This window comes from Diadema antillarum, unplaced genomic scaffold, assembly GCF_040938485.1.
Source record: "Diadema antillarum isolate AM-2024a unplaced genomic scaffold, OU_Dant_1.0 seq00001005_RagTag, whole genome shotgun sequence".
In the NCBI taxonomy this organism is placed as follows: domain Eukaryota; kingdom Metazoa; phylum Echinodermata; class Echinoidea; order Diadematoida; family Diadematidae; genus Diadema; species Diadema antillarum.
In genome coordinates this window covers 162,573-188,859 of record NW_027271843.1, presented here as the reverse complement: position 1 = coordinate 188,859, position 26,287 = coordinate 162,573, and the positions used below count along the sequence as shown (strand labels likewise).

Genomic DNA, 26,287 nt, shown 5'->3' with positions numbered 1-26,287 from the left:
AACAAAAGTCTGCTAACAATGTACTATGTTGCCGTTGAGAAAGATTAACCGAACTTAGCGTAAATTTAATAGGCCAATTGATATCAATCAATACCCAAACAATAGAGGTCAATGGATTAGAACTGTCCTATAAAGTTCTAGAATAAGCATCAATAACATCTCCGAGATTAATAATGTCCTTAGGCACAGAAGTTTGATTGCTGATATAATCAATATACCCATAGCCAGCCTTCCGGGAAAATACTGTTTCTTATGTAATTGCTTTTCTGAGAAGTTCACTGCCAATTCAAAAACTTTTTTTTGCTTCTTAAAAGTGATGCGTTCTAGAACTGTTAACGTTCTTTAAACTCCACTTTTTGTCTCCAGTAACTACCTGTTGTTGTTGTTTGTTTTTTCCAGATATTACCCTGCTAAACTTGTACAGACGAACTCCCTTTAATATACTATTCAGTCATGTGCTCCGACAGAACTTACAGATGTGTTATTTCCGGTGTATTATCGAAGGTCCCCGGCTCGATGTAGGCGAGTGGATTCCGCTGGAATGAACTGTTGAACAGACAAGAGAAAACGTTTCGATGACTTGCGTTAAACTGACACTAGACTCTTTTCACCATGTGTATTTCTCTGTTCCGTCTTATAGTGGCAGTGTCGCATTCCGTATTTCTCCTTATTCTTTTATTACTCGGTTAACCATCGATCAACATTCAAGTATATCAAAAGTTCTTTTTTTTTCTTTAAATTCAGCTCACCAAGCATACTGATTGTAGTGTATAGCCATCACGTTGTTAACATACAATATACACAAGCATGCATGACCAAAACAACACAATAATGGTTTATTGCACTCCCTTCCGCTTTATGCACTGACACAAGCTCTGATAAAATAAAGCGTATATTGGGTATGTAAGTATATATATATATATATATATATATATATATATATGATGTATATATAGATATACATAATATATATATATGTGACCCTGCACCTCAAAACAAACAAAAAATCGCCAGACATGAATTTTTAGTTAAGACTATATTCTGAAAGAACAGATTTTAAGCTTTAAAATGATGTATGACTCAAATCAAATGGACTCTCCTAACCTATCTAACTATTGGAAAGAAAGCACAAACTCAGAAAAAGTGTGAACTGAGAAAAGAGGCTCTGAAGTACAGTGTCTATTCAAGCGCTTAATCTGTACCAAACCGTGCTGGCTGTGCGATGAATGGAACAAAAAACAGGAAGTAAACCACCAGAGTAACAACAATGAAGGGATTATCAGATTAAACTGAAATTAAAATGCCTCAGTCACACATTCTGTCCATAATTAATGCCAACTTTCAAAGCAGTAGCACTGTCTTTTCAAAAGTCATTAGAGTTGAAAGTGAAGAGTGTGGACAAGGTTTTTCAGAAATGAAAAAGGGATTCTATAGACACACCTTATCACACTATTCTACCAAAAATGTTCGAGATAAACTGCTAAAAAAACACACTTTCCTGCCCGTTTTGTGATACCAAATTTTAGCATAATGTAAAAGAAGACCCGCTCTTTCAGAAAATATGAAAAAGTCAAGTTCGGCTAGGTTGACCCATTTCACGTATTTTCAGTCCTCACGCAAAATCAGTGTGTGCGACTTTATGTTCGTTTTGAGGTGCACGGTCACATATATATGATGTATATATAGATATACATATATAGGCCTATATACACAAATATACATATCATATACATATATGCATATACATATAAAAATACATAAAGACTTTTGAACGCAAAAAACCCTACAGATTTTCAAAGTTTTGAAATAAGGTCATCAAACAGAGAAAAAATTAATCTTTCGATGATACTGTACTCGTTATATAACAAGACATTTTTTTGAGTTATCAAAATTATCACATATATTCTAATTATTTCCTTTGTTTTTTAGCAGCTTCAATCTCAAATATCCCAAGTCGATAAAAATGGATATGTCGGTTTTTACATTTAAAGTCTTAGCATATAACTATGTATGTATATATGTATATGTGTATATATATATATATATATATATATATATATATATAACTGTATACGTATGTATATATATATACATATATATGTATATATATGTATACATGTATGTGTGTGTGTGTGTGCTTGTGATGATGATGATAATGATGATCCACAGCATTTGTATAGTGCCATATATCTGTTGTAGAAACATTCAAAGGCGCAGACTAATCCAAGAGAGTTAGCAATTGAATTCCTGTTGAAAAATGCTTGTGTGTATATATAAACATTCATTTCATATTCGTTTAGAAACAATTATACATTATTGTAACAAGCACACACAGACACGTCCATACACACATACACACACTAATTCATACGTTGTGCTTACATCCACGCAACTGCCGATAGTCCGTCGAGCATGCCTCTACGGAGTTCGGTGATCGCATTCCCGGTGAAAGAACTGCACGAGGATATTTAAAGGATATTTCTCAAATTGCGAGTAATTCCACACATGTTTTCATATCAAACAAATTAAAAGTTTACATCAAGTTTAATGGCATATTTCTGAAATGTCACTACAGTGCACTCCCGTTATAACAAGATGCTCGGGACCGGCAGTTTTCTTTCGTTATAACGAAATTTCGTTATAACCGAACAAATACAATATATAACGAAAACAAGGAACCACGTATATATATATCATATTATGTTTGCTGAATACTCATCATACACTGGAAAGCTATGTGAAATGTGATGGGATAACTGTATTACAATAATAAACGCAAGTTCCCCTCAGAAACTGTGCGTGACACAAGGAGCGAACACACAGTGGTGTGAAGCGTTCACCCATGCAGAGACGCTATAAATGCTTGTTCCGCTACGTATTTTGGAAAGCAATTCGCATTTCGTTATAACCGAGCACATTTCTTTTGTTTTTCTTTGTCTGTGGCGCTCGGAAAAGACTTCGTTATAACGGAAATTTCGCTGTAACCGTGTTCGTTATAAGCGAATTTTGTACCATAGACTTTAATGGTGATAATTTTGGGACCAGAATATTTACTTCGTTATGACGAAATTTCGTTATAACCGTGTTCGTTGTAACGGGAGTGCACTGTATCTGTACGGAACATTAGTACAGACATAGGCGGCGATCCGGGCGTTATTTACAGGGGATGTGTCTCCACCCCACCCCTCAACCAACGAATCTAATGAAATGGTTAATGTGGTGGATTTTTTCTTCTTCTATGATCATTGATATATTTCCATGTATTACACCAAAAGTGTGCACCAGATTGTCGAATTTCAATTCCAAAATGCAAAAAAAAAAAGAGAAACTTGTGGCAAGAATACTAAAAAAAAGGAAACAACGCAAAACAACAAGTGATAGATACGACGATTTAGCCATTCAAATTGTCCTGTATGACTTTTAATTTTTCTTAATTTTTTATTGAAAAATTCACAAATATTCCACATCATGCCCCTTCGGTCTACTTACCATAGACTACTAGTACACAGTGAAGACGCACACGCGGACCAAAAGGTAACGGATACTACGGTTTAGCCATTTACACTGCCCTGAATATTATTTTTTTTTTTTGCATTTCTATTGAAAATTTTCAACATTTTCCACCAAAAGTGGGCAATGAGATCTTTGAATTTAGATTCCAAAAATAATGCACAAGCTTCCCCGACTTGGAGATACTCCCTCACACTACCCTCGCTCGGTCGCTGCATTCTCTCGCTTGTTTCTCCCCCACCCGCTGACAGCAAAATAAGAAATGCCTGCGTATACGGCCATAAATGTAAACATGTTTATCTTGTTTATTGATCTTCGGGCGCTATTTTCACAATGTGTAACACATCATTTACAAAGTTGCTGGAAAAAATAGGTGTTCAGTTCAGATTTGAAGGTACTGAGGCTGTTACAATTCCGAAGTGGGATTGGTAGAGAGTTCCACAGACGGGGCGCAACAGAAGAGAAGGCTCTATCCCCATACATCTTTAGGCGGGTATTGGGAACATGGAGAGTCAGTCCAGTACAACGTAGTCCTGGTCGTCGCTGACGTACACTGATAAGCGCAGACACGTAGCCAGGAGACAAGTTATGGACAGCCTTATAAGTACTAGTAAGCAGTAAGATCTTATACTGCACTCTGCGTTGCACAGGCAGCCAATGAAGCTCAAGGAGTATTGGTGACATATAGTTAAACTTCTTGGTGACTATGGGAATGAAATATGTGATGTAAAATATCAAAGGAAAGAAAGATACGCAAAAGCATTAATACTTACACCCCTTTTATCTTGTCTAGCCCTCGCATTGCCCCAGCCTCAATGTAACTAATGTGGTTCCTTCGAAGGATTCTATGTGGACAAATAAGAGGTAGAATTGTGTTTCATTGTGAAGTCCTGCAGAAATGTCAAAATGTTACCCATCATGTGCCTGGAGAAGTTATTGGAATATGCAGGATTCCTTTGTCACCATGGCATTGGCACATCTGATTTCAAAGCACTGCTGAAAAATATCATTGGAGAGAGATTACAAGAAACCTTATTACACATGTACAAAAGTAGAGATAAAAAAACAAAACAAAACATCTCGGTTTGAGAGAAAAACAACAACTTCGGCCTTCTTAAATGTGTTGCCAATTTCAGATTAGTTAATGTTTTAAAAGTACATGGTCCCGGTGTTTTAGTCAAGAATGCGTACGCGGGCGCACGGCGCAAGTTTCCTATAGAGACCTACGCTATCGACTCCTCTTTAGCGCTTACGCTGTGGCCCACTTCCCCGAGTTCAAAGAAGTCCGATTCACTGTAGTCAGTGGTCCGATCACAGTTCGGCTCATGATTCGGCTGAGGGGGATGGCAGCTTTAGCAAACTTCTTTTGTGATGCCATAATAACAAGCACATATGTATACACTCTGGCATTACTACAGACTGCGCGATGCGCAGAGAAGACAACGAAGGCAAACGTTACTGAGCATCACCTATGCGCTTTACTCTTGATGACAGCTCAACTTCGGCAATCTGCGTATCAATGCTAACGGTGTTCGGCAGTATCATCAACAGCGCCCTCTACACTACCGGGACTATGCACCTTTAACACTTTTGAGGCTTTTAGGAAATTCTGCAACCAAAGCGAAAACGATTCGTATGAACGTAAAAGTTCCCAAATAAAGATAATTGATTATTCTACGTAATTTGTTATTGAATACTAACACAGAAAAGAATAAAGATATAAGAAAATGTAACACCAATCCCAGAACTGCATTTTCTGGAACTAGACTCTGCTTTCACTGGCAATATCTTATTTGTATAGGGGGATACTACGACTTATACCACGATACAACGGGGATTGTTGTCAATTCTACCATCAGTATAACAACCATCGACATCATCAATGTTTTGCTGCCGTGAAACGATACAGGCCTATATCCATCACCAATGCACTGTTATAATATATTCTAATTCCTGTATACAATAATACCTGCTGTATTCTTTTCGCACTCACATAACAGACATTGTGTTCAACTTACAGTAACTATTACTTGCGACAAATAATGTGTGTAATGCTATCTGTATGTCATAGCTTCTAGTTTTCGTTGTCTTTTCTAGAATTACGTGATCTTACATTTACATATATATTGCTGTCCTTATTGTTTTGTGTTGTTTATGTGTTTTTTTTTGGGGGGGATGGGGGCTGCTGGAAAGAACACAGTGTCCCACAGTGTGAGAAACACAGTATGAACACAGTGTGAAATCTCTTCACACTGTTAGCTTCCAGCGTTTTAACAGTGTGAACACAATGTGAGTCATCATGTCACAGTGTGAAATCAAGCATTACTATGTGAACACTCTGTGAATACTGCCCCACAGTGTGAAATCATCTTCACACTGTTAAATTCGAGCATTTTCACATAGTCAACTATGTAAACACACTGTGAACACACTGTGGGACACTGGTTTTTTTTTCAGCATGGGGGGGGGGGGGCTTACGTATACATACAATACTTGAAATTGTAAAGTTGGAGTATGCTTTCACTGCCATCGATTCAAATGAAGTTTACTGTTTCTTTGTTGTTTTGTTTTTGTTTTTGTTGTTGTCGTTGGTAGCATGCTCAAGTAAACATTCTCAATGGGTGACACTTTTGAGTTGCATGTGAATAGCAAATAGATCTTTTCACGTGTTTTGGAACGGAAAGATATCCCTGAATCATGATATCGTCATTATGTTCCTCTCATTCCATTTACTTACAGATCAGTTAGGCTTATCAGGTCCTGAAAGGTTCCATTCCGAAGGATCTCAATGTTGTTGGAATCAAGGCCCCTGTTAGATAGCGCATGAGATAAAAAACAAACACACAAACAAAAGAATAACTAAATAGGAGGGAACAGCTATACACCAGCTGTGCACTGGCGCTGCTTTTCTGGGGAGCATTCCGCTCATGTGAAGTCCCCACAATCATGCGAAGTACACACACTGTTTTATTCAAATGCCTATAAAGGTGCACTTGCTCACATCTGGGCCCTATTGCATAAATGTTGAGATCAAAAATAAAAAAAAAAAAAAATCAAACATAAATCATTGATTGCTCAATTCTCATGGGCCGATACCTGACTTATGTCTGATTACATCTCTTTTATAATATAAAATGTGATAAGGACCGGCTGGGCACATGGAAGAGGTATACAGAGTCTATACGCTATATCAATACCTCTTATCAAAGGTGGAAAACGTTGAGAAGCTCCTATCGACAGCAGAGGTACAAAAAATTTCAGTACAAACATTCCTTCTTTTAGGGCAGGAGATTTCCTATGTTATACATCAACCAATGTATAAAACCCACTTTAGAATTTATTCTATACATTTACTTATTTCCCCACTCGGAATTAATCATCGCATGCATTTTACTTTCCACACGCATCAGAAAACAATTTTAACACAAATTCGACTATAGCAAAGAGTGAAATTTGTGATTATAAATGATAAAACTACTCTGAATATCTAACGAAACTAACAGTTTTTTTTTTTTTAACAAGTCACTACTTATCAAACCTAACATGCTAAGCAACATCTAAACGTCTTTTCATATCTATAAGCAATGGTCCATTATGGCTGGGGTAAAACATGCAGTATGAACTCTTCATGCATTGTAGATATATAAATATATATATATATATATATATATATATATATATATACAAAATGGCATAATACGGAACGAGAGAAAGAGACTAAAACAACAAAAAGTAAAAGTAGCAATTAACTCCGACAGTCAACGTCCCTACAAATTTGTTTTTAAGGTTTGCACAAATGGGAACCCTATGAGAGCGATCAATGCAAACGCGCCTTTTCAAGTTAAATTAGGCTCGGCAGCAGCTTAAAATGGTGGTCAATATCTGATTATATGCTCATTGGAAAGTGATTCTCATCTCAGTGTACGCCTTCGACTAGTGGTGATTTATACGTATATTGTCTTGTTGAGCTACGGCTGATGGGTATTGCCCGGCAGGGTTTTGTCAAATAACCGACCACTTAGAATGAGAAGCATTCAAAATAGTAAAGAATAGGGATGATCAACAGTCGTCTATGTGAGGTTGCGTTTAAGTGCTTGTGGATGTGTGTGTGTATGTGTGTGTTTGTTAACTATGGGGTATCCTTTCACGATGTTTAATATCAGACATGAGTCACATGACTACTGTTCATGAATGAGCCGAGACCTCGCTATATGCTAGCATGCTAATTTGATAGCCGAACGTAATTACTGATATCAGCGCTAGGCAATGACCGGCGTATAATATAGAGAGAGTGCAATTCAGTGTCACCATGTCTATAGCGTGATGTCATAATGAGCGCTCAAAAGTGAAAGTCCAAACTTACAGCCACACGAGATTGGGTAAATCGGAGAACATAGGTCTGTTCACATCTTCGATGATATTAAAGTCCAAATATCTAAAAAAAAAATAGGAATAGGAAGTGATACGAGAGGACACTCTAATTAGAAAAGTAAACCCCGAATGAAATTTAAAGGAAGAAAAATGGATGCATTAAAGTTATAGGCATGGATATACAGGCCACTAATGAAATGATTTTTCCCCATCGTCTCAAAACCAGAAAAAATAAACAAGAACATAAATCAAGGCAGCATAAGTGCTCACCCTCTGGAGGAAAGAGAATTGTTTTCTTAAGGTATGAAGGCAGTTCATGAAAGAGATTGAGATGAATACAAGTGATGAATGATATCATAGATATATTCGTACATCGTGAAGACAAGAATGTGATATGGTAAAACAAACAAAATGTTCTACCAAATACCTGAACTATCTAACGTTAAGACGTAAATAGATAATTGTTGCCCAAAATAGCAGACTATCTAGAGAAAACGTACAAGACAAGGAAAGCACAATGTCAAACAGGCGGTACATTTTAATAGCGAGTAACGTAGATCGATTATAATGACTGCACGGCAACGGTTTCTCATGAGAAGCTGAAATATTGTCCGTCTTCTCTATCAAACTTTCATTCAGTAGCATGAAATCTACACGAAATACTTGAACAGCATCACAAAGATATATTTCACTTATCTAATGAAATTTGATCTGCGACATGCATTTGATGGAGTTTGATATACCGATCATGTAATTTTACTTACAGTTCTGCAAGTTCGTGCAATCCGTTCAGGGCACCCGGCTCTATGGCAGCGATGTAATTGCGTTTAAGGGTCCTGATAAGAAACAATCAGTGCTTGCTTTATAGTGCAAATGTGAATCGATGCTTGTTTTGTTTTATTGTTTGTTTGTGTCTCACGTGTATAGCATGTATGGGGTGGTATATCAATGCCGGGGACTGTTCATTCATGTGATATAACGTGACAGTTTACTATTCGAAGCTATTACCCAATAGCAGCAAGTCATTCAGCTATTCAGTGTAAATAGAAGTATGCATAAATAGTATATAGAGACTAAGGAACATGATACATGGAACATACGTACAGTGATTCACACCTCAAACAGTTAATGGGAAAATTGTAAATTTAAAGTTTAATGTATCTCAAATTTACAATCCTTCTTGTAAAATTTCTCGCAATACAACGCAATTTGTATTTCAAAAAGCAACAATATAACATGTCCATATTTCTAACAAGTTACTCTGGTTTGATAGACGATGTCTGTGTATTATGAATATAAGGCTTACAAAATTTGTAATCTTGGCAGAGCGGTGTACACATGGGCCTGAACTGCTGTTAGGTGGTTATTACTCAAATCTCTGCAAAGAAAGAAATAGAAAGACATAAAGAACATAGATAAAGTTAAACAGCGTTTTGTATTGCTCTTAAGAGTTTGGAATTCAAGCGGTCCAACTGTACAGTAACAAGCAGTAAACCTCTTGTATGATACGTTTATAGTAATATAATCATAAGTATGATACAAAATGTGGCCTTAGAGTATAAAGTCGGGTACTATACCAAATATACTCTATCCCTTAAGTCTCAGACAAACCTCCATCCACACCTATTGTTAAGATCTCAGGGAAATGGATAAACTCTTGAACTTTTGTTATTGGAGCCAAACAATCAGCTTGTTGACCGAATAATTTCACATCCTTAAACTCTTCGTCATCGTTAACCACATCGGTCTACGCCACAGACAGAATTATTGTATAATTTTATATAAATATGCAATGCATATTTCCTTAATGCAAATAAATTGAATTCTTTTTCTTAAGATAGGTCTCAAGATTTCTAGGTAGGCCTGCATTATGTACATGTAGGTAGCGTTGTTTACATTGTGTTAAGAAAAAATAAATAAAAGTAAGGAATCTATTCCATACCAGAAATTTATTGCCTCCAACACGATGTCATGATGCATACATGTAAGCATTAATTAGTCAGTATTTATCACGTTATTCACTATTTGAATACTTGACTACGTACTTGACTACGTAAAAACACACCATTGTTTACTAAATTGCATTATATCTAAACATTAAAAAAGTAATCATTAAGGTAACCTTTCATGTTCAAACTGCACCGCATTACAAAAATACTTAACAGTACATTGCATACAATACATACAAGCAGTACATTTTATATAATCATGAATTTATGAAATAACACATTATATTGTATAGGACTCCTTTCATATACATAAGTATATTTCATACAAATCAAATTTATATAAATTATAGAAATATTACTCAAATTTATATATAGTTATATATATATATATATATATATATTTTTTTTTTTTTTTACTGAACTTACAAGTTCTGCAGCGAAGTCAGATGCAAAAATACTTTCTCTGGAAGCGTGTATATATCGTTATACGATAGTGCCCTGGAAATGGAAAAGAGAAGCAAAACTGTTGAACTATAGACCTTCATAGGGGCAAGCTTCTTCAACAATATATCCTTAGTCATTAGTTGCATTTGATATTGTTGCTATGAATGAATTTTTTTTTTTTTTTTGGGGGGGGGGACAGAAATAACGTAAATACTCAATTGTTTAGTTTGAGCACCAGGGGATAAATAGAGCAAATGTGGAATAAATTTTGTCCAATCAACCGATAATAATGTTGAAGAAGAATATATTATTGCAAATATTATCATTAAAATGAACTGAAATCAAAAGTCATTCCCAGGAAGAAATATCTGAATACATTTTATAGCGAAAACACCATTATTGTCTGTTAATATGCTTTTCCCTAAAAATACCTAAAAACTTAATCAGGTTTCATAATATATCTAAAAACGATATAGATGTATAACTTCATATATTTGAGTATATGAATATAAGAACGACCCAAGTCCATGGAAGACCATTTCGAGTAAACTAAAAAAAACTTCATATCTTTTTTGTTTGTCCAATAATATTCTATTTAACTGTGATGGGAAGGCAACATTGTATATACAAATTAGAACATATATCATTATGACAATTAACATTAACATTAATTGTAGAGACGCCATTTTGTGTGATGGACTTGGGTCGTTCTTTGATTCATATGGACTTGGGTCGTTCTTTCATTCATATACATGAAATTCTGCTATAGAGATGAGAGGACGAGAGAGGGCGCTATAATATGAATGTAAGAATGACCCAAGTCCTTCATTCTTACATTCATATAAGATTTAACTCATTTATTTCAGGCACTTCCGGGGGTAATTAGGATTTATCATTTATACACAAGATGAGTCCATGCACAAGCTACAATTTCCCATGTCAAACTGAATTTGGCCAAAAATTGGACTTGGGTCGTTCTTATATTCATATACTCATTTCATTCCAACTGACATACTCAATCTTTCCATCGATGAATGCATAGCTAGAAGTACGATTTGTAAGAACTAGCAAAAATAAAAATCAGTGGAATCTGAAAAACTGAAAAGAGTCATTAGATCACGTCCTCTCCATTCAATACAGAGAAGGGATTTTGAGGCGGAAAATTCGCTGGAGGAAAACCTCTTAAGTGATTCTTCACTTGTCCGAGGATAATTGACGATGATGATTTCACGTCAATAAGGCTTCATGTAAAAGGTAATTCATATTATTTAAAAAAAGTATATCAGTCTCAGGAAATGGAAAGTTGTATATTATGACAATTTTATCTATGATTTCAATTGAAATTAATTCTAAAGAGGAAGACTTTAAAATGTAAAGGAAACTTTGTCAAATGCCTAATGGACAACCTCCATTGAATATAAATTCTACTCAGTCCTTGTGGGGAAAAAATACCGCCAGAAGCAAATAAAAGAAGAATTAACCTAAAGAGGTTGTAATTCTATTCATATGAAAAGTTAATGGGACTCCTGGAAAGTATTCTATTGTGTTTAAATATTTCAAAAGCAATCTTGAATTGATATCATGCAACTTCACTTCTTTTTCACTCACAGTCTGAGCAGGTTTCCCAGCCCAGCAAAGCTGTCACTTTCGATTCGATTGATGCGATTGTAGGACAAATCCCTGGGAAAGAAATAAAGTATGGAAAAATGATAATGTCTCTAGCAACATATGAACAATACGCACGAAACGCTGGGGCAGGAGTCCATACGTTTGTGTGTACAAACGAAGTTGTAGTATTAATTTGACCGGGGACTCGGCCAATTAAGAAGGTATACTGTAAATTTGCACCAGACTCACATAATGTTATGCGCTTATACACACAAATCACGCGACTTAATTGTCATTTTTTGGCGGCATGCATTTACTTTCTTGATAACATCTATTCTACTACTTCTTAAAATTGATAGAATCCTGAGTTGACTACAGAGAATTGCGTTTTCTTTTTCTTATATTAATCATAATTAAAGATTTTATGTTTCTGATATTTTTCGTGGTTTATCTCAAGCCTTTATCTTATTCGCCTCTCCTCATACTATGTGAAAGATATTTGTCAATCTTTTAAGTGGTTTTCTATTCTGGCGCTATTGGTCAGATTTGTATCGCTCCCTCCTATATGCAGTCGTAAGTACAGGTTTCTACATATGCGTCGGTATCGTCATAATCAATGTACTTTTTTTAAAAGAAATGTTTAAAGCACAGCATATATACTTTCTCTACTTATATAATTTTCATTGATCGTAAGTTATGTCAATAACTATCCCAAATTACAGTAACTGACTCCAAGTGGTATATACAACATGAAATGTATAAGACCTTATCTCCCACGTGGGACAATTTGGGACCAAAAAAAAGTTCAAAACTCGTTCACAAAATTTTGTTTCCGAGTATAAAAGTGGGGACATTTGGCTGGCTTGACAAACAGGTATTTCAAGGTTATGCCATTGCTCAAATCGTAATCGATCTATTCTTATCAGTCATGATACAATGAAATGCATTTCATATATATATATATATATATATATATATATCTTTTTTTTGGGGGGGGGGGTCTTTCATTTAACTGACATTGAGACTGCTACATTCTTAGATAAGCTTATTAAAGGGATGGTACAGTATTGGTAGAGATGAGAATTGCGCTTTTAACTTTTTGCGAGATACGAAGAAAACACTTATGATATAGTACAGAGCATACCATTTTAAGAGGAATTCAAAGTTTATTTGATAAAAATCAGATTTGGAATGACAGAAACATCCAAAACAAAGTAAAACAAAGCGATCGTAATGGAGTGTGGGTATTACACTTTGTTAAAATTGCTCTTTTTTGGATATCTCAGCCATTTCAAAACCAATTTTCATCAAATAAACATTGAATTCCTCATAGAATTACATGCTCTTTCATATTTCATAAGAGGTTTCTCATTATCTCACTAAATAATGTTAGAAACCTGAAATTGGGTCTCAACCAAAAATATACGATCCCTTTAAACCATCTATCCCCTGGAAATGATTCCTGTGGTTTAGTGCTTCAATTCTGATAATCATTTAGTACTTCTTGTTTATGTTTCAGAAGGAAGAATTTCTGTTGACGTATGGTTTCTCTCTCTCTCTTTCTTTCTCTTTCTTGAATTTCAGAAGCCTCTAAATTGCAACATTTACACCTGATCCCTAAATTGGCAACTGGGAGAGGATAAAAGTTCCTGACTCCTCAAATTCTTTCAGAATCCTTGCAGATGGAATAAAGCTAACGAGTTCCACCTTTCTCCAGTGCAAGACTTACAGTGAAATTCAGAGATGTTAATCGTCTGATGAAAAATGACATTTTTAAACCAAAATTCCTACAGGAGGCGATGGATTAGGTAGGGGGATGATATTAGATATCAATCGGATTTGTTGCGTGTAATTTCATCAATTAACAATACTTGTAGAGTCATTTGTACATAGCATTTGTACATAGCATTTTTTTTTGTACTTGCTTATATTGACGCGAATGATCGTCCTTGTTAATGGCAAAAGCAACTACAATATGTCCGTGCAAATTGAAGTATTTATATTCATAAGTTCAGAAGAACAAACACATCGATAATAAAGTATTGAGCTTACAGAGTTCGTAGGGAAGTCGAATTGATGAAAGTAAATAATCCCACGTCGGAAATGTTATTAGATGACAGCAGTCTGTAAAGATATTGTACACGGGGAAAGACAGAGAATCAAACAAATGAAACAAAATCAAAATGTGATATAAAACGAACTCGCGATATTATAGAACTTTATAAGTAAAACGATGTCACGCCAACGAATGCGATGAAAAACGACTGCGTTGCACATGATGTCTTTGTCGTAAGGAGTTAATAATAATAATAATAATTGATATGATTTATATAGCGCCAAATCCACTCTGCAGAGTGCTCTAGGCGCGGAAGGAAGAGAAAGTGAAGGAGATAAAGGACATACAAATATCAAATACATGTAATGAGTAGTCAAATTGAGGCTTTAAACAAGTGAGTTGATGAAAATGGATTTGCCTTTGGCAACCGGAAACACTTAAAGAAAATAAAAAGATATTATCACCACTTTTGTTTAGAAGGCAATTAGGGTGCCGAAGGTCGCAGCTTATGGTGTGAATATCCAAATTTGATCAACCAACGCAATTAGGACAAATTGCTCGTCTAGGAATTATGGTGGTTTCATGACACTCTCACTTCCACCCCCATCAGCAGTTGTTGAGCAAAGAGCACGGAACCCAGGACTCTTTCCTTTGATAATTTTTTGCATTTCCACCGAGGGCACACACACACACACACACACACACACACACACACACACACAATTAACTGACAAAAACTGCTAAAAGTCAGAATGTAAACCATGGTATAGAGCAATTTAAGCTCTCAAATGCTAGAATTTTCCTTTGGAATTACCACTGAAACAAATTGTAAGCATTGTTCTCAATCCGCTTTTGCTGCTACTTTGTCGCTTCCTGTTCATCACATCGCGACCAAACGGCCTCTACGAAATGTGTGCACTATTGAGACAACGATCGAAATATCAAAATTTAATACCTAATATCAGCTATTTTATTTCTTTTTCTGTGACTGCCAGACACTGTTACAGCTGCAGTGGATGGCACGGATTATCATTAAGTTGGATGTGACTATCCGCCGATGTTACCAATTAGGCATGATGCGGAGGCTTACTAATGAACCTCAAATAAGTTTATGACTTTGTTCCAAGGTTTGTAATGAAAAGACCATCTCACTGAAACTCAAAAACATGATTAAAAAAAATAAAATACAAACATATTTTGTTCCAATCATATTCATGGACAGTGCATTTTGGTTTTAATACCTACATAATGAAACCGACAATAAACTGTTGCTATGCTACTATACTCTGCCCAATGCTTGTATAAAACCGATATTGAAGTTGGTTGGATGCGAGTGAACAACGATTTCACATTTTGTTATTGCGATTTGATTAACTTAAGCAAAGATTCTGATTACACCCCACATACGGACATTTATGACACAACAGCAAATGATCCAAAAAGTTCATGCAATTATTCAGATGGAAAAACAGAACAAAAATGCGGGAGACTGTGATGAGCACGGGTGTTCGCGTCCACCTATTCTATAATACAGAGGCTGCTGTGTAAGGCGGTAAATTTGTAGTCTCAGTAATTTCAATCCGGTTTAGCCTTCCGCGATATTGCAAATTATGTATACATGACATGTCATTGATGGTGCTTAGAGTGCAGAAAACTACACAAAAAGCTCAGCTGAAACTATACAGATTTATACTTTCTCTTGATTAAAAAGGAAATGGTGCATAATGCGGCATAATTCCATGTTTGCACATGAAATTGAACAAATTAACGAATAAGAACACATATATTCCAATGCCTTAAAGGGTGACAGAGTATTGGTTGAGGTGAGGATTCAGCCTTTAACTTTTTTTGCGAAACGTTAAAAAGCATACAGTTTCAAGGGGACTTAATATTGTTTGATAAAAATCGGTCTTGAAATGGCTGAGATATCTAGAAACAGAGTAAAACAAAGCGATATTATAGTAAAAGGTGGGTCACACCTTCTATTGGGAGCACTTTGTTTGCGATATCTCAGCCATTTCAAAACCACATTTCCTCAAATAAACTTTTAATTTCTATTAGAATTATACGCTTTTCAGTATTTCATAAAAGGTCTTTCATTACCTAAGAAAAAAACAATCATCATCAAAAAATGTTGGAAACCTGAAGCCCCATTTCAACTAAAACTGTTCCATCCCTTTGATTTGATCTGAACTCTTGGGTTGGTCTCTCTGGACTTGCAGTCATTGGTTTTTTGTTTTTTGTTTTTTGATTTTATTTGACAGTCTAAAACTAACAATACTTAGTAATTCATGGCGCCATTGTTTGTTCTACCAAGTTATGTTTGCTTGTGGGGGCGCTGTGGCATAGTGGATAAGACTCTCGACTCCCGGTCGGAGGACCCGAGTTCGAATCCGGCCTAGTGCTTACGTCCTGGGACAAGATGTTTTTACCCACCGTGTCCCTCTTGACCCAGGTGTATAAATGGGTACCTGGATACGCTAGGATAATAAATGATGGCAGGGTCCTCTGGTAGAGTAGTGGCAACACTGAAAAGGCCATACCCTGGGTAAATAAGACCTTATTATTTTCATTATTATTATTCTGTCAAATTTTTGAAATGTGAATGCTATCACTCTCAAGTCATTTTCACGTTGATCACTATTTAAAATGCGAGTTCACCCATAAATACACACGTATATGTTTCAAATGTACATGTATTAACATAAGCCACGAGCACTTGATATACTCAAAAAAAATCAAAATCATAACAGCACTGTTCTGGTTTCGTAGCACACAGCTCATGGGGAGGCTATGAATTATTCGAGTTCAATTTATACGATGAATTTGATAAATGAGGCGCAGTGCGTCAGACTCGTAGCCGGTGAGATGGTATTTTTGTTAAGTCCCCCCCCCCCCCCCCCCCCCTACACACAGGCACTTTCGCAGAACACGTGATCAATTTATAACATGCTGCTGCCTTTTCATGTGACAAAAAGCCATAAGCTGTCTGATAAAAGGACTGACAATTCTAAATATTAGATGTCTTTTGTTACATTTGGATACTTTGTATCCTGATTGTAAATGGATTTGGAAAGCGGGAGGAACACACCTAGTCCCACCCCAACAAAAAAAAGAAAAGAGGGAAAAGGTTAATGAAAATATACTCACAGCCTAGACAGGAACTGATACGTGTGAGAAGAAGCTGGAATGCCTGCAGAAAGATTTTTTGCGGTAGACAGCTTCCTGAAGCATGAAATATAAGCAAAAGAAATTAATCATTATCATTTGGACAATTTACATTGCTGTAGAATTCCCACACGAGGGAAGGGAAGGCACACGTATTTTGGTCTTACATACACCCATCATATCAATGTTTAATTGTATGATACATAAATTGGTGCAAGCGGGTGTAAAGTATACCACTGCAAGAACTACTTCCACATCTTATGAAGATGCTGTGTTTTAACATACACTCACATTATATTCACGCACAGATACGTTTATAATATTATGTACATGTACAAACACACACACACACACACACATATATATATATATATATATATATATATATATATATATATATATAACAGTCGTATAAACACCGCTGTTTTTACTCTTGATATCTATTTATCACACACCGACGCAGAACTTTTTTGACATATATAATATATATATATATATATATATAGACACGTAATATGTAATTTCATGTGAATATAAATACATGTGTGTTTATTTCATATATATGCAACTCATCTAAACGTAAAGACTATGCGACTGGTATATTACAATAAAATGCCGACTAACCGTTTACTCTACAGGTAAGTGATAACTTCTACTTAGCGAGCTCTCGAGATAGCACACGTGATCTGCGAAATGCAAATACTCGCCCTGACTAGTGCTCGGAGAAGTATTACGATTGAATACCAGATAACATTAAGCGATGGCTATGATTTAATCTTTCTGCTTCTTTTGATCGACCCATTAGCGCGAGATCAATCAAATTCGACAGGACCTTTTCCTGAGGGGAAAAAAACTGTGAGACTGCTTATAGTTAAAATATTAAAGGCTACATAGTAAGAACATGAATTCTAATGAGTTACAGGGATTGATAATTTACTTTGCAAAGTGGTTAGGTGTTTACCTCAAATATCTTCAACTTGATAGCGTTTGTTCGGAACCCTTTATCTCTATCAGACCTAGGCGTTCAATTCACACACCATCATTAATCCATCATTGGGGATCAATCACCCACACGTATTAAATAATATTCTCTCCAGACTTGTGAAATAAACGATAAGAATTGCCTGATTATGAGATAATCAGGCAATTATTATCGTTTATGTCACAAGTCACTATCGGGTTAAGACTCTCTAGAGTGAAAAAACAAACAAAGAAGTATACGTACAAGAATCGCACGGTTGGTGGTAGCTGCAGTGCCAGCGAGTTGTCCCGCGTCCCGATATCACAGACGGCGCCACTCGCCCAGCAAGACGTGCAGGAATCGTCGCATTTTCCAGGGTCTTTCAGAATGAGAGAGCAAAATGATAGTAATGAAAATAATTATAACAATAATGATAATGATAATAATAATAGTAGTAGTAGTAATAATAATAATAATAATAATAATAATAACAATAATAACAATATATCAATCGATCTGTCACTCAACCTTTGCTTGCACAGAGTAGCGGCTTTGATGAGGTACAATATAACATTAAATGATTTCAGATTTCAGAGCATTTGACTTGAGGAACATTCTTTTCGTTTTGTTCGTTCCATGGGATTTCTTATTGGACATCACGCTGACCTGCATTTGTTGCTGTTAATTATTTGATTAATTTTTCGTATGTTTTGTGTTTTGCTCGCTTTGCTCAGGGAGGTGACCTCCCTGCTTTGCTGTATGGATACAGCAATATACAGCGGTATCAAAACCACTGATGGGGCTGACTATGGATATTGATAATCTAGGACGAGTAGATGAATAAGTTTGCAAATATATTGTATATATAAATAAATATATATACATATATATATATATACATATATATATACATATATATATATATATATATACACTGTATATACATGTATAAATAAATAAATAAATAAATATAAATATATATATATATATGATGGGTTTACAATGGATCTTGATACCATAGAATGAATATAATTATGAATGTTTGCAAACACATATGTAACGCTGTTGAATTCACTTCAGTTCAGTGTTTTCCTACAATCTGTTTTCAAGACAATATATAACAAAAATCTGACAATGATCTGCAATGAATTATAATAATTATGAAGGAAAAAAATAAAAAAATAAATAAAACGATGTCAAATTGAAGGCACACTGTACGATGGAGGGAACACTGATTCTGCTCACCACAAAATCGCTGGTCAGTGGAGTCGGCACATTCGGCAGTCCCATCACAGAGTGAAGAAAGAGGAAAACATGTCCCCGTTGTGTTCATACAACGACCATTGTCTGGTGTTTTACAGGTCCCTTCATCATCTGGGGAAAGCAAAAGGAGAAGGAAAAAACAGTTGTGAATACAAACATGTAACTACAGATTACGTCTTCATTAGTAGTGATGTCTGTTTGCATTTGTGCTGGTAGAATTATGCCTCAATGTGCAATTCCACACAATGTTCACAGAGGTCCGAATTCACGAAGATGGTACAAATGAAACCATGGTTTAAACCATGGACAAAAACCATGGAGCGCCAAGTGTCGCATGGAATATTTCGTTACGAAATCAGTAATTTCGTCCATGAAATGACTATTTTGTAACGAAATGACAACATTTTGCAACTAAATGATAATTTCGTTTAACGAAACGGTCGTTTTGTCGGCGAAATGAACAATTTCGTAACGAAATATTCCGTGCGACACTTGGCGCTCCATGGTTTTTGTCCTTGGTTTAAACCATGGTTTAATTTGTACCACCTTCGTGAATTCGGGCCATTAAGTTTAGTCACTTGTAGAATTGAATCAGCTTTAAAAATGGTGGAAGATTTGTGAAGGTAGAATATAAAACCAGAAAGTTACGGAATCATCAAAACTTACGTTTCTGTTCAAACTAGCGATATTGGTCGTAACCACATGATATGGGACTATTCATAGCTGAAGTGATGATGCTATCAAATTTCAATTCTTCCATATTTTTTTAAAGATAAAAATCAGAAAAGAAGCGTATCTGATAATAGATGAATTTACAACTCGTTTCCCCCCAAAAAAAATCAGCGTTGATTGGGTTATTGCAAACAACACACTTTTTTCATGCTGAAGTCTTACGTTTTGATGTTTGATTACACGTACACTATTTTATTTATAATATAATATACGAATGGCGCTTCTTCACTTTAAATTTCAAGTGGTTGATGGCAAAGATGATATTTTCAGATGACTAAATCGGTTCGTCCTATTTCCTTCCTGAAACAGGCGAGATACTAAGTAAAAGTGCCGTTTTGACTTTTCACGATGAAATGCATGACCTTTTTACCTGTCACTAATTTCATAATTATAATTGTGTTACTAGTATTTTAGTTCCTTTAGCGCAAAAGTTTCAATCTTGACTGTTATTCAAACTATAAACATTTATGGATTCATAATCAGTCTGAATGTCAGTAGAACTAGGCTGATTTCAAGATTTCACATCGAATATAACTTTTGGTAGATGTAATTGTCGGAGGGAAGATAGGTACAATATTAAAAACATTGACAATAAAGGCCATAGTATTGAATCGCACCAGATACCGATTTCATGTTTATAAGATTTTTTATCATTATCACAGCTGCACACCCATTAATGTTTCTTTCGGCTGTTACCGTACTGAGTAAAATGCTTCAGAATTTCAGCCGAGAAATTATTGAAAATGTACTCATTTCATCATAAAAATGATGAACAAAAGCTTGAATAATCTCGCTGAAAAGGTTCATCTGATTGGAAAATCAACTGGATGAGCGTTCGTTTTATCACAATCAATGGAAATTACCTTTACTTGATAAGACTTTCGCCTGCTGGCTCTGCAGGCTTCTTCAGATCGAGCGTTGTGAGAAGGACTTCCACAAGCCGACGTAGCTGGCGCACGCCGATCTGAGATCACTTCCAAACAGTACGACTACCTCTATCCAACGGCCGAGAATGTACCACGTCTGTATTGCACCCCTAAGACTCACAAAGAAGGCTTTCCCCTCCGCCCCATAGTGGATTACATTGGATCCATCGGTTACAATACCTCAAGGTCATTAGCAGACATATTGTCTCCGGTGGTAGGGAAGACAGATCACCATGTACTCAATTCCAAGGACTTGGCAGAAGAGTTTAAGGACATCACACTCGAGGAACATGAAGTTCTGGTCTCGTTCGACGTCGTGAGCCTTTTCACCAACACCCCAATCGACCAATCCATTCAGATCGTCAGGGACAGACTCCAGAAAGACTCCGAACTACACAAGAGGACCAATCTCACAGTGGACGACATCATAAAGCTTCTCGAATTTATCTTGTCGACCACCTACTTCAGCTTTGACGGCAAGATATACCGCCAAAAATATGGAACAGCTATGGGCAGCCCAGTGTCACCCATTGTCGCAAACATCTACATGGAATACTTGGAAGAAGAAGCCATTGCCTCCGCTCATGATGACATCAAACCCAGAGTTTGGAAGCGTTATGTGGATGACATCCTTGCCATCGTAAAGGCGGACACAGTCGACAGACTCAAGGCACACCTAGACCAAGTCGATGACACAGGCAGTATCAAATTCACCCATGAGCTGGAGGTTGATAATTCCATCCCTTTCCTGGACACCAAGATCACAAAAAGACCGGATGGCACAACCAAGATGGTCGTCTACAGGAAAAAGACACACACAGGACAGTACCTGAATTTCCAATCCCACCATCCACTCCATCAAAAACTAGGGGTCATCCATACACTCATGGACAGAGCACACAGCATCGTCACGGAGGAAGCAGACCTGAAGGAAGAGGAAGATTACATCCAGTCCTCTCTCAGGAAGTGTGGATACCCTGGCTGGTCTTTCAAGAAAGCCAAAAAGAAAAGGGGGATAATCAAACCAAGAAGAACTCACAGACCAAACCAACCAATCAGAGGAGGAAATTGGTAACCATCCCATATGTAAAGGGTACCTCGGAAGCATTGCAAAGGATTTACCAGAAATACCACATCTCCACAGCATTCAGGCCACACAAGAAACTCAGGAACATCCTAGTCCACCCAAAAGACAAACGATCCATCGATGACCAAGCGGGGGTAGTTTACCAGATTCCATGTGGTAACTGTGAAAGAAGCTACATTGGAGAAACAGCTAGAAAATTTGGCACCAGGAAAAATGAACACAAACTAGAGGTAGACACAGTTAGTGCGTCCTACTACACAAGAGGGAAAAAGAAGGAATCCACCTCCCACATGCACAAGTCAGCCATCAGCGACCATGTGGCCAGTGAAAACCACCACATCAACTGGAAGAAGTGTTCCATCCTAGCCAGAGACTCTGGAAAAACCTCACGCTGGATAAGGGAAGCAATTCACATTCGGAAACAACAAGGGAGAACCTTCAACCGAGACCTCGGACAATATTCACTTTCCTCAATATACGATCCCATTCTCTCAGATCGGTGTGCGCCAGCTACGTCGGCTTGTGGGAAGTCCTTCTCACAACGCTCGATCTGAAGAAGCCTGCAGAGCCAGCAGGCGAAAGTCTTATCAAGTAAAGGTAATTTCCATTGATTGTGATAAAACGAACGCTCATCCAGCTTGAATAATCATTTTTAGAGACTGAGCAAAAAACGTTGCTTTTAAAACAATTTTTAATTATTGTGTTTTACGGCAGTTTGTGTAGATATGATACCTTAGAATACGTTGGCCTACAGCACTGCATAAAAAAAGAAGTTATTTCAAGGAAAGTCAAGTTGATATTCGCCGTTAACATTTAGGTAATATGTTAAGTGAAAATTTAAATTGTCATTGTCATAATTTAAAAAGGAAAATGAGCGCGTCATAATTGTTGAAGTTATGCATATTTATTTTCGTCTATAAATCCCAAATAGTCTGCACACGGGGAGAGTTTGGCCTTCGTGACCCCCCCCCCCCCTCCCCCCCCCAAAAAAAAAAAAAAATATATATATATACATATGTATATAAAATCAAAGGGGCTGTCACTCTTTAGCCGGATTTGTGGTTTCCTGCACGACTGTCAACCGCAAAACGCGATAACTGACATTTTCAGATCTTTAATTTAATTTGACCTATAATCGGTCAGTCACAGCCGAACGTGTGGGTTCAGCCAATAATCTTTTGTGTTTTTGTAGTTAAAATTACCTGAGCTCGAATCAACGTGCAGTCACTCTACGACAAATGAATAAATAAATATATATGTATATATTATACATTATATATACTACCCTTTATTACAGTCGCCTGTTGTTGTTTTTTAGGCAAAATTTTTCAGTGGACGCTGGCTACTTTCATTCATGCAAGCGATTTTGATTTATTTGATTCATTTTGTTGCTTTTACTTGTCAACGAGGTTGACGCCCATACAGACTGTATCAAATGAAGTCTCCCATTTAGTGCTAGCTTTCGAAACTAGAGAACCAGTAGCAAAGTTTATGCTTATACATTCTACGTCTTGACAATTTTCAAGACTTTTTTCTCAGAGAAAGACTTAATCTTTTTATATTGCAAATGATTAACAACGTAAATAGGCACCGACAAATCGGTATTTTAGAAGTAGCAATGATGAAAAAAAAAAACAAACAAACATGGGCATACAATCATACTCTTGCTGGATTCGAACTAAGGATCTCCTGATTACCGGACAGGTTCGTATCCACTGGACCACCTAGCTTCCGTTCATCAACTCGTCCTGATTCTAATCCTTATAGCATGTAGCGGGTACTGCGCAAGGAAATTTTTCAAATTGATGAATTCTTGAGTCGAGTTGTTCTTTTATTGCAACTAATTGACAAATTAACTTTCATCGGTGTAAATGAGGACGTAAAGAAGGTTAATTTGTATATTTAAAAGTTGAATTGAGTCGATTTTCCTTACAAGACTCTCTTCTTCAAATTGTAGGGTTGCACAATATTCAACTACTTATCACATACTTGTATCAACTGAATGAACAATGTTCCAAATACTTTTGCCATTACATTTTTAAGTGTACTGCTCGAAACTGTGTGGTATTCTGACATGAGAACATTATATATATATATATAAAGAGAGAGAGAGAGAGAGAGAGACAGAGACAGAGAGACAGAGAGAAAGAAAGATACATACATAATGAAAATGGCAGATACTGCAAGCGCTGTAGATCCATTCAACCACCCAGTCATGGCAGGAAAATCACTTGTCACAAGTTATTATGGAGACCAGTTTCAAATGAAGCATAAATAGCGTTAATTCGCTTTGCTTTGAGATCAGTGACGAGGGAGGTGTAATTCCTCGTTGCTGATGCAGGCGTATTTCAACATCAGAGTTTTCGCTTTACATCAACCAATGTCAACAGAGATTCCATCATAGACTAACTTGTCTATCCAAAATGTACGCGCAAAGCTCCGAGGATATCCAACATGTTCTGTGTACGAACAATTCCCAAATAACGTTCATAGCTTTGTAATGTTGCATTTCCTCAGAATTGAGACAAAGATATTTCCCATGTCAAAGTTCAATATCCTACCATACACAATGGGACATAAATTTTATCTCCAGTGATTTCCCCCCGTAATGTAAATCCAGACTAAATAAATGTCATATAGATTTATGATGCAAAGACCAGTAGGCATATTTAAAGAGATGGTATAGTTTTGGTTGAAAAGGTGCTTTAGGTTTCCAACCTTTTTGTGGGATAATGAGAAACCTCATATGAATTATGAAAGAGCATGTAACTCTAAATGGGATTCAAAGTTTATTTGATGAAAATTGGTTTTGAAATGGCTGAGATATCCAGAACAAAGGTATTCGAATAGAAGGTGGGACCCAACTTTATATTAGGATCACTTTGTTTACGTTCTTTTTGGATATCTCGGTCATTTCCAAACCGAGTTTTATCAAATAAGCTTTGAATTTCTCGTAGAATTGTAAGCTCTATAACATTTCATAAGTGGTTTCTTAGTGCCTCGCAAAAAGTTTCAAGCTCAATCCCCCTCTCAACCAATACTATACAATCTCTTTAACAAACAAAGGTTCGTCTCACTAATGAGACGGTGATAATATCCTTGACACATGACATTAGACTGGAGTATGGAGCAATGATGGCATTATCATAGCAGAATCCGTGGTAATAGGGTCCTATTGATCGGGGCGGATCCGGGAATTTCGTAAAGGAGAGGCACCTTAACAAAATTAAAGGGTGGCGCAAACCCACTCCCCCCCCCCCCATTTTTTTTTATTTATTTTGTTTTAACAGAAATAAAGGAGGGCGCGCGCCTGGTGCACCCCCTCTGGATCCACCACTGTTGATTACATCAGTTTTGCAGGGCTCTTTACAGTTCTGCACTTCGATTAGGGCACTTTCGCACTTCATTAGCTGAAATTATATCAAATGGAGCTTAACTCACCGCATAGGAATTCGTCGTCACCATACGGGCAGGTACGGGTACCATCACACAGATCGTCTGGTCCATATGAAAGGTCGCTGGAGGTGCATGTGGCGGCGTGCTCCGGGATTGTTGACGTCATCTGCATTACGTCAGCTGTGTACAGAAGAAATGAATGGATAATGATCGATGAGGGATATTTTTTTTTTTGTCAGAGTAATTAATTGTTTCGTTTTATCTAAGGCGATAGTAATGTTACCTGTAATCTACAATTGCTTGAAGTTCTATTGTTATATGTAACGTAAGTTATGAATATCTGATATAATAGTAGTTTCCGTTTCACAAGTCATAACAATTGAGGCTTTAATGTGCAGTTTCTTCTCCAGAGTATTCATCGAATATGGTGGTTACCATGGGAAGATACTCTGTTTTCGTGCTCGTCTGACACAACCACTAATCTACTTTCTTTTGTTTTTAAATTAAAATGCATCACGTGTATGCAGTAGTGAGAACTAACGCATCTTTGTAATTTTCTGTACTATGTTTATTGTCAACAGTTTTCGTTTGTCTGTTATCAAGCATTCATTGACAGCAACGATAGTCTCTGACGACACCGGTTCGCATCACTTTTTTTTACATCAGTTTCGCATCATCATTTTCACATTGATTTTCCCCGATCATAAGTATAAGATGACCGTTAACTGCTTGTTGCAAATATTTCTGAAAGAATCTATCATACAGCGATGAAAGCTGTTATCATGTATAGGACTGACTATGTACACAGATATTCCC

General features: G+C 36.6%; 1 protein-coding gene across 1 annotated transcript in view; it reads right to left on the bottom strand.

The window, feature by feature from the left end:
- The window catches only part of LOC139742556 (uncharacterized), a 28,221-nt gene extending 2,578 nt beyond the window's left edge, over window positions 1-25,643 (bottom strand). Inside the window, exons 1-11 of the mRNA XM_071653088.1 lie at window positions 25,517-25,643; window positions 19,313-19,441; window positions 18,332-18,446; window positions 17,089-17,163; window positions 13,935-14,006; window positions 9,188-9,259; window positions 7,874-7,945; window positions 6,248-6,319; window positions 4,284-4,355; window positions 2,383-2,454; window positions 475-546 (exon numbers count right to left, since the gene is read on the bottom strand). Of these exons, the coding sequence (XP_071509189.1) occupies window positions 475-546; window positions 2,383-2,454; window positions 4,284-4,355; window positions 6,248-6,319; window positions 7,874-7,945; window positions 9,188-9,259; window positions 13,935-14,006; window positions 17,089-17,163; window positions 18,332-18,446; window positions 19,313-19,441; window positions 25,517-25,643 (950 nt within the window). The remainder of the gene's footprint in view (window positions 1-474; window positions 547-2,382; window positions 2,455-4,283; window positions 4,356-6,247; window positions 6,320-7,873; window positions 7,946-9,187; window positions 9,260-13,934; window positions 14,007-17,088; window positions 17,164-18,331; window positions 18,447-19,312; window positions 19,442-25,516) is intronic.
- Between the last annotated feature and the right edge of the window lie 644 nt (window positions 25,644-26,287).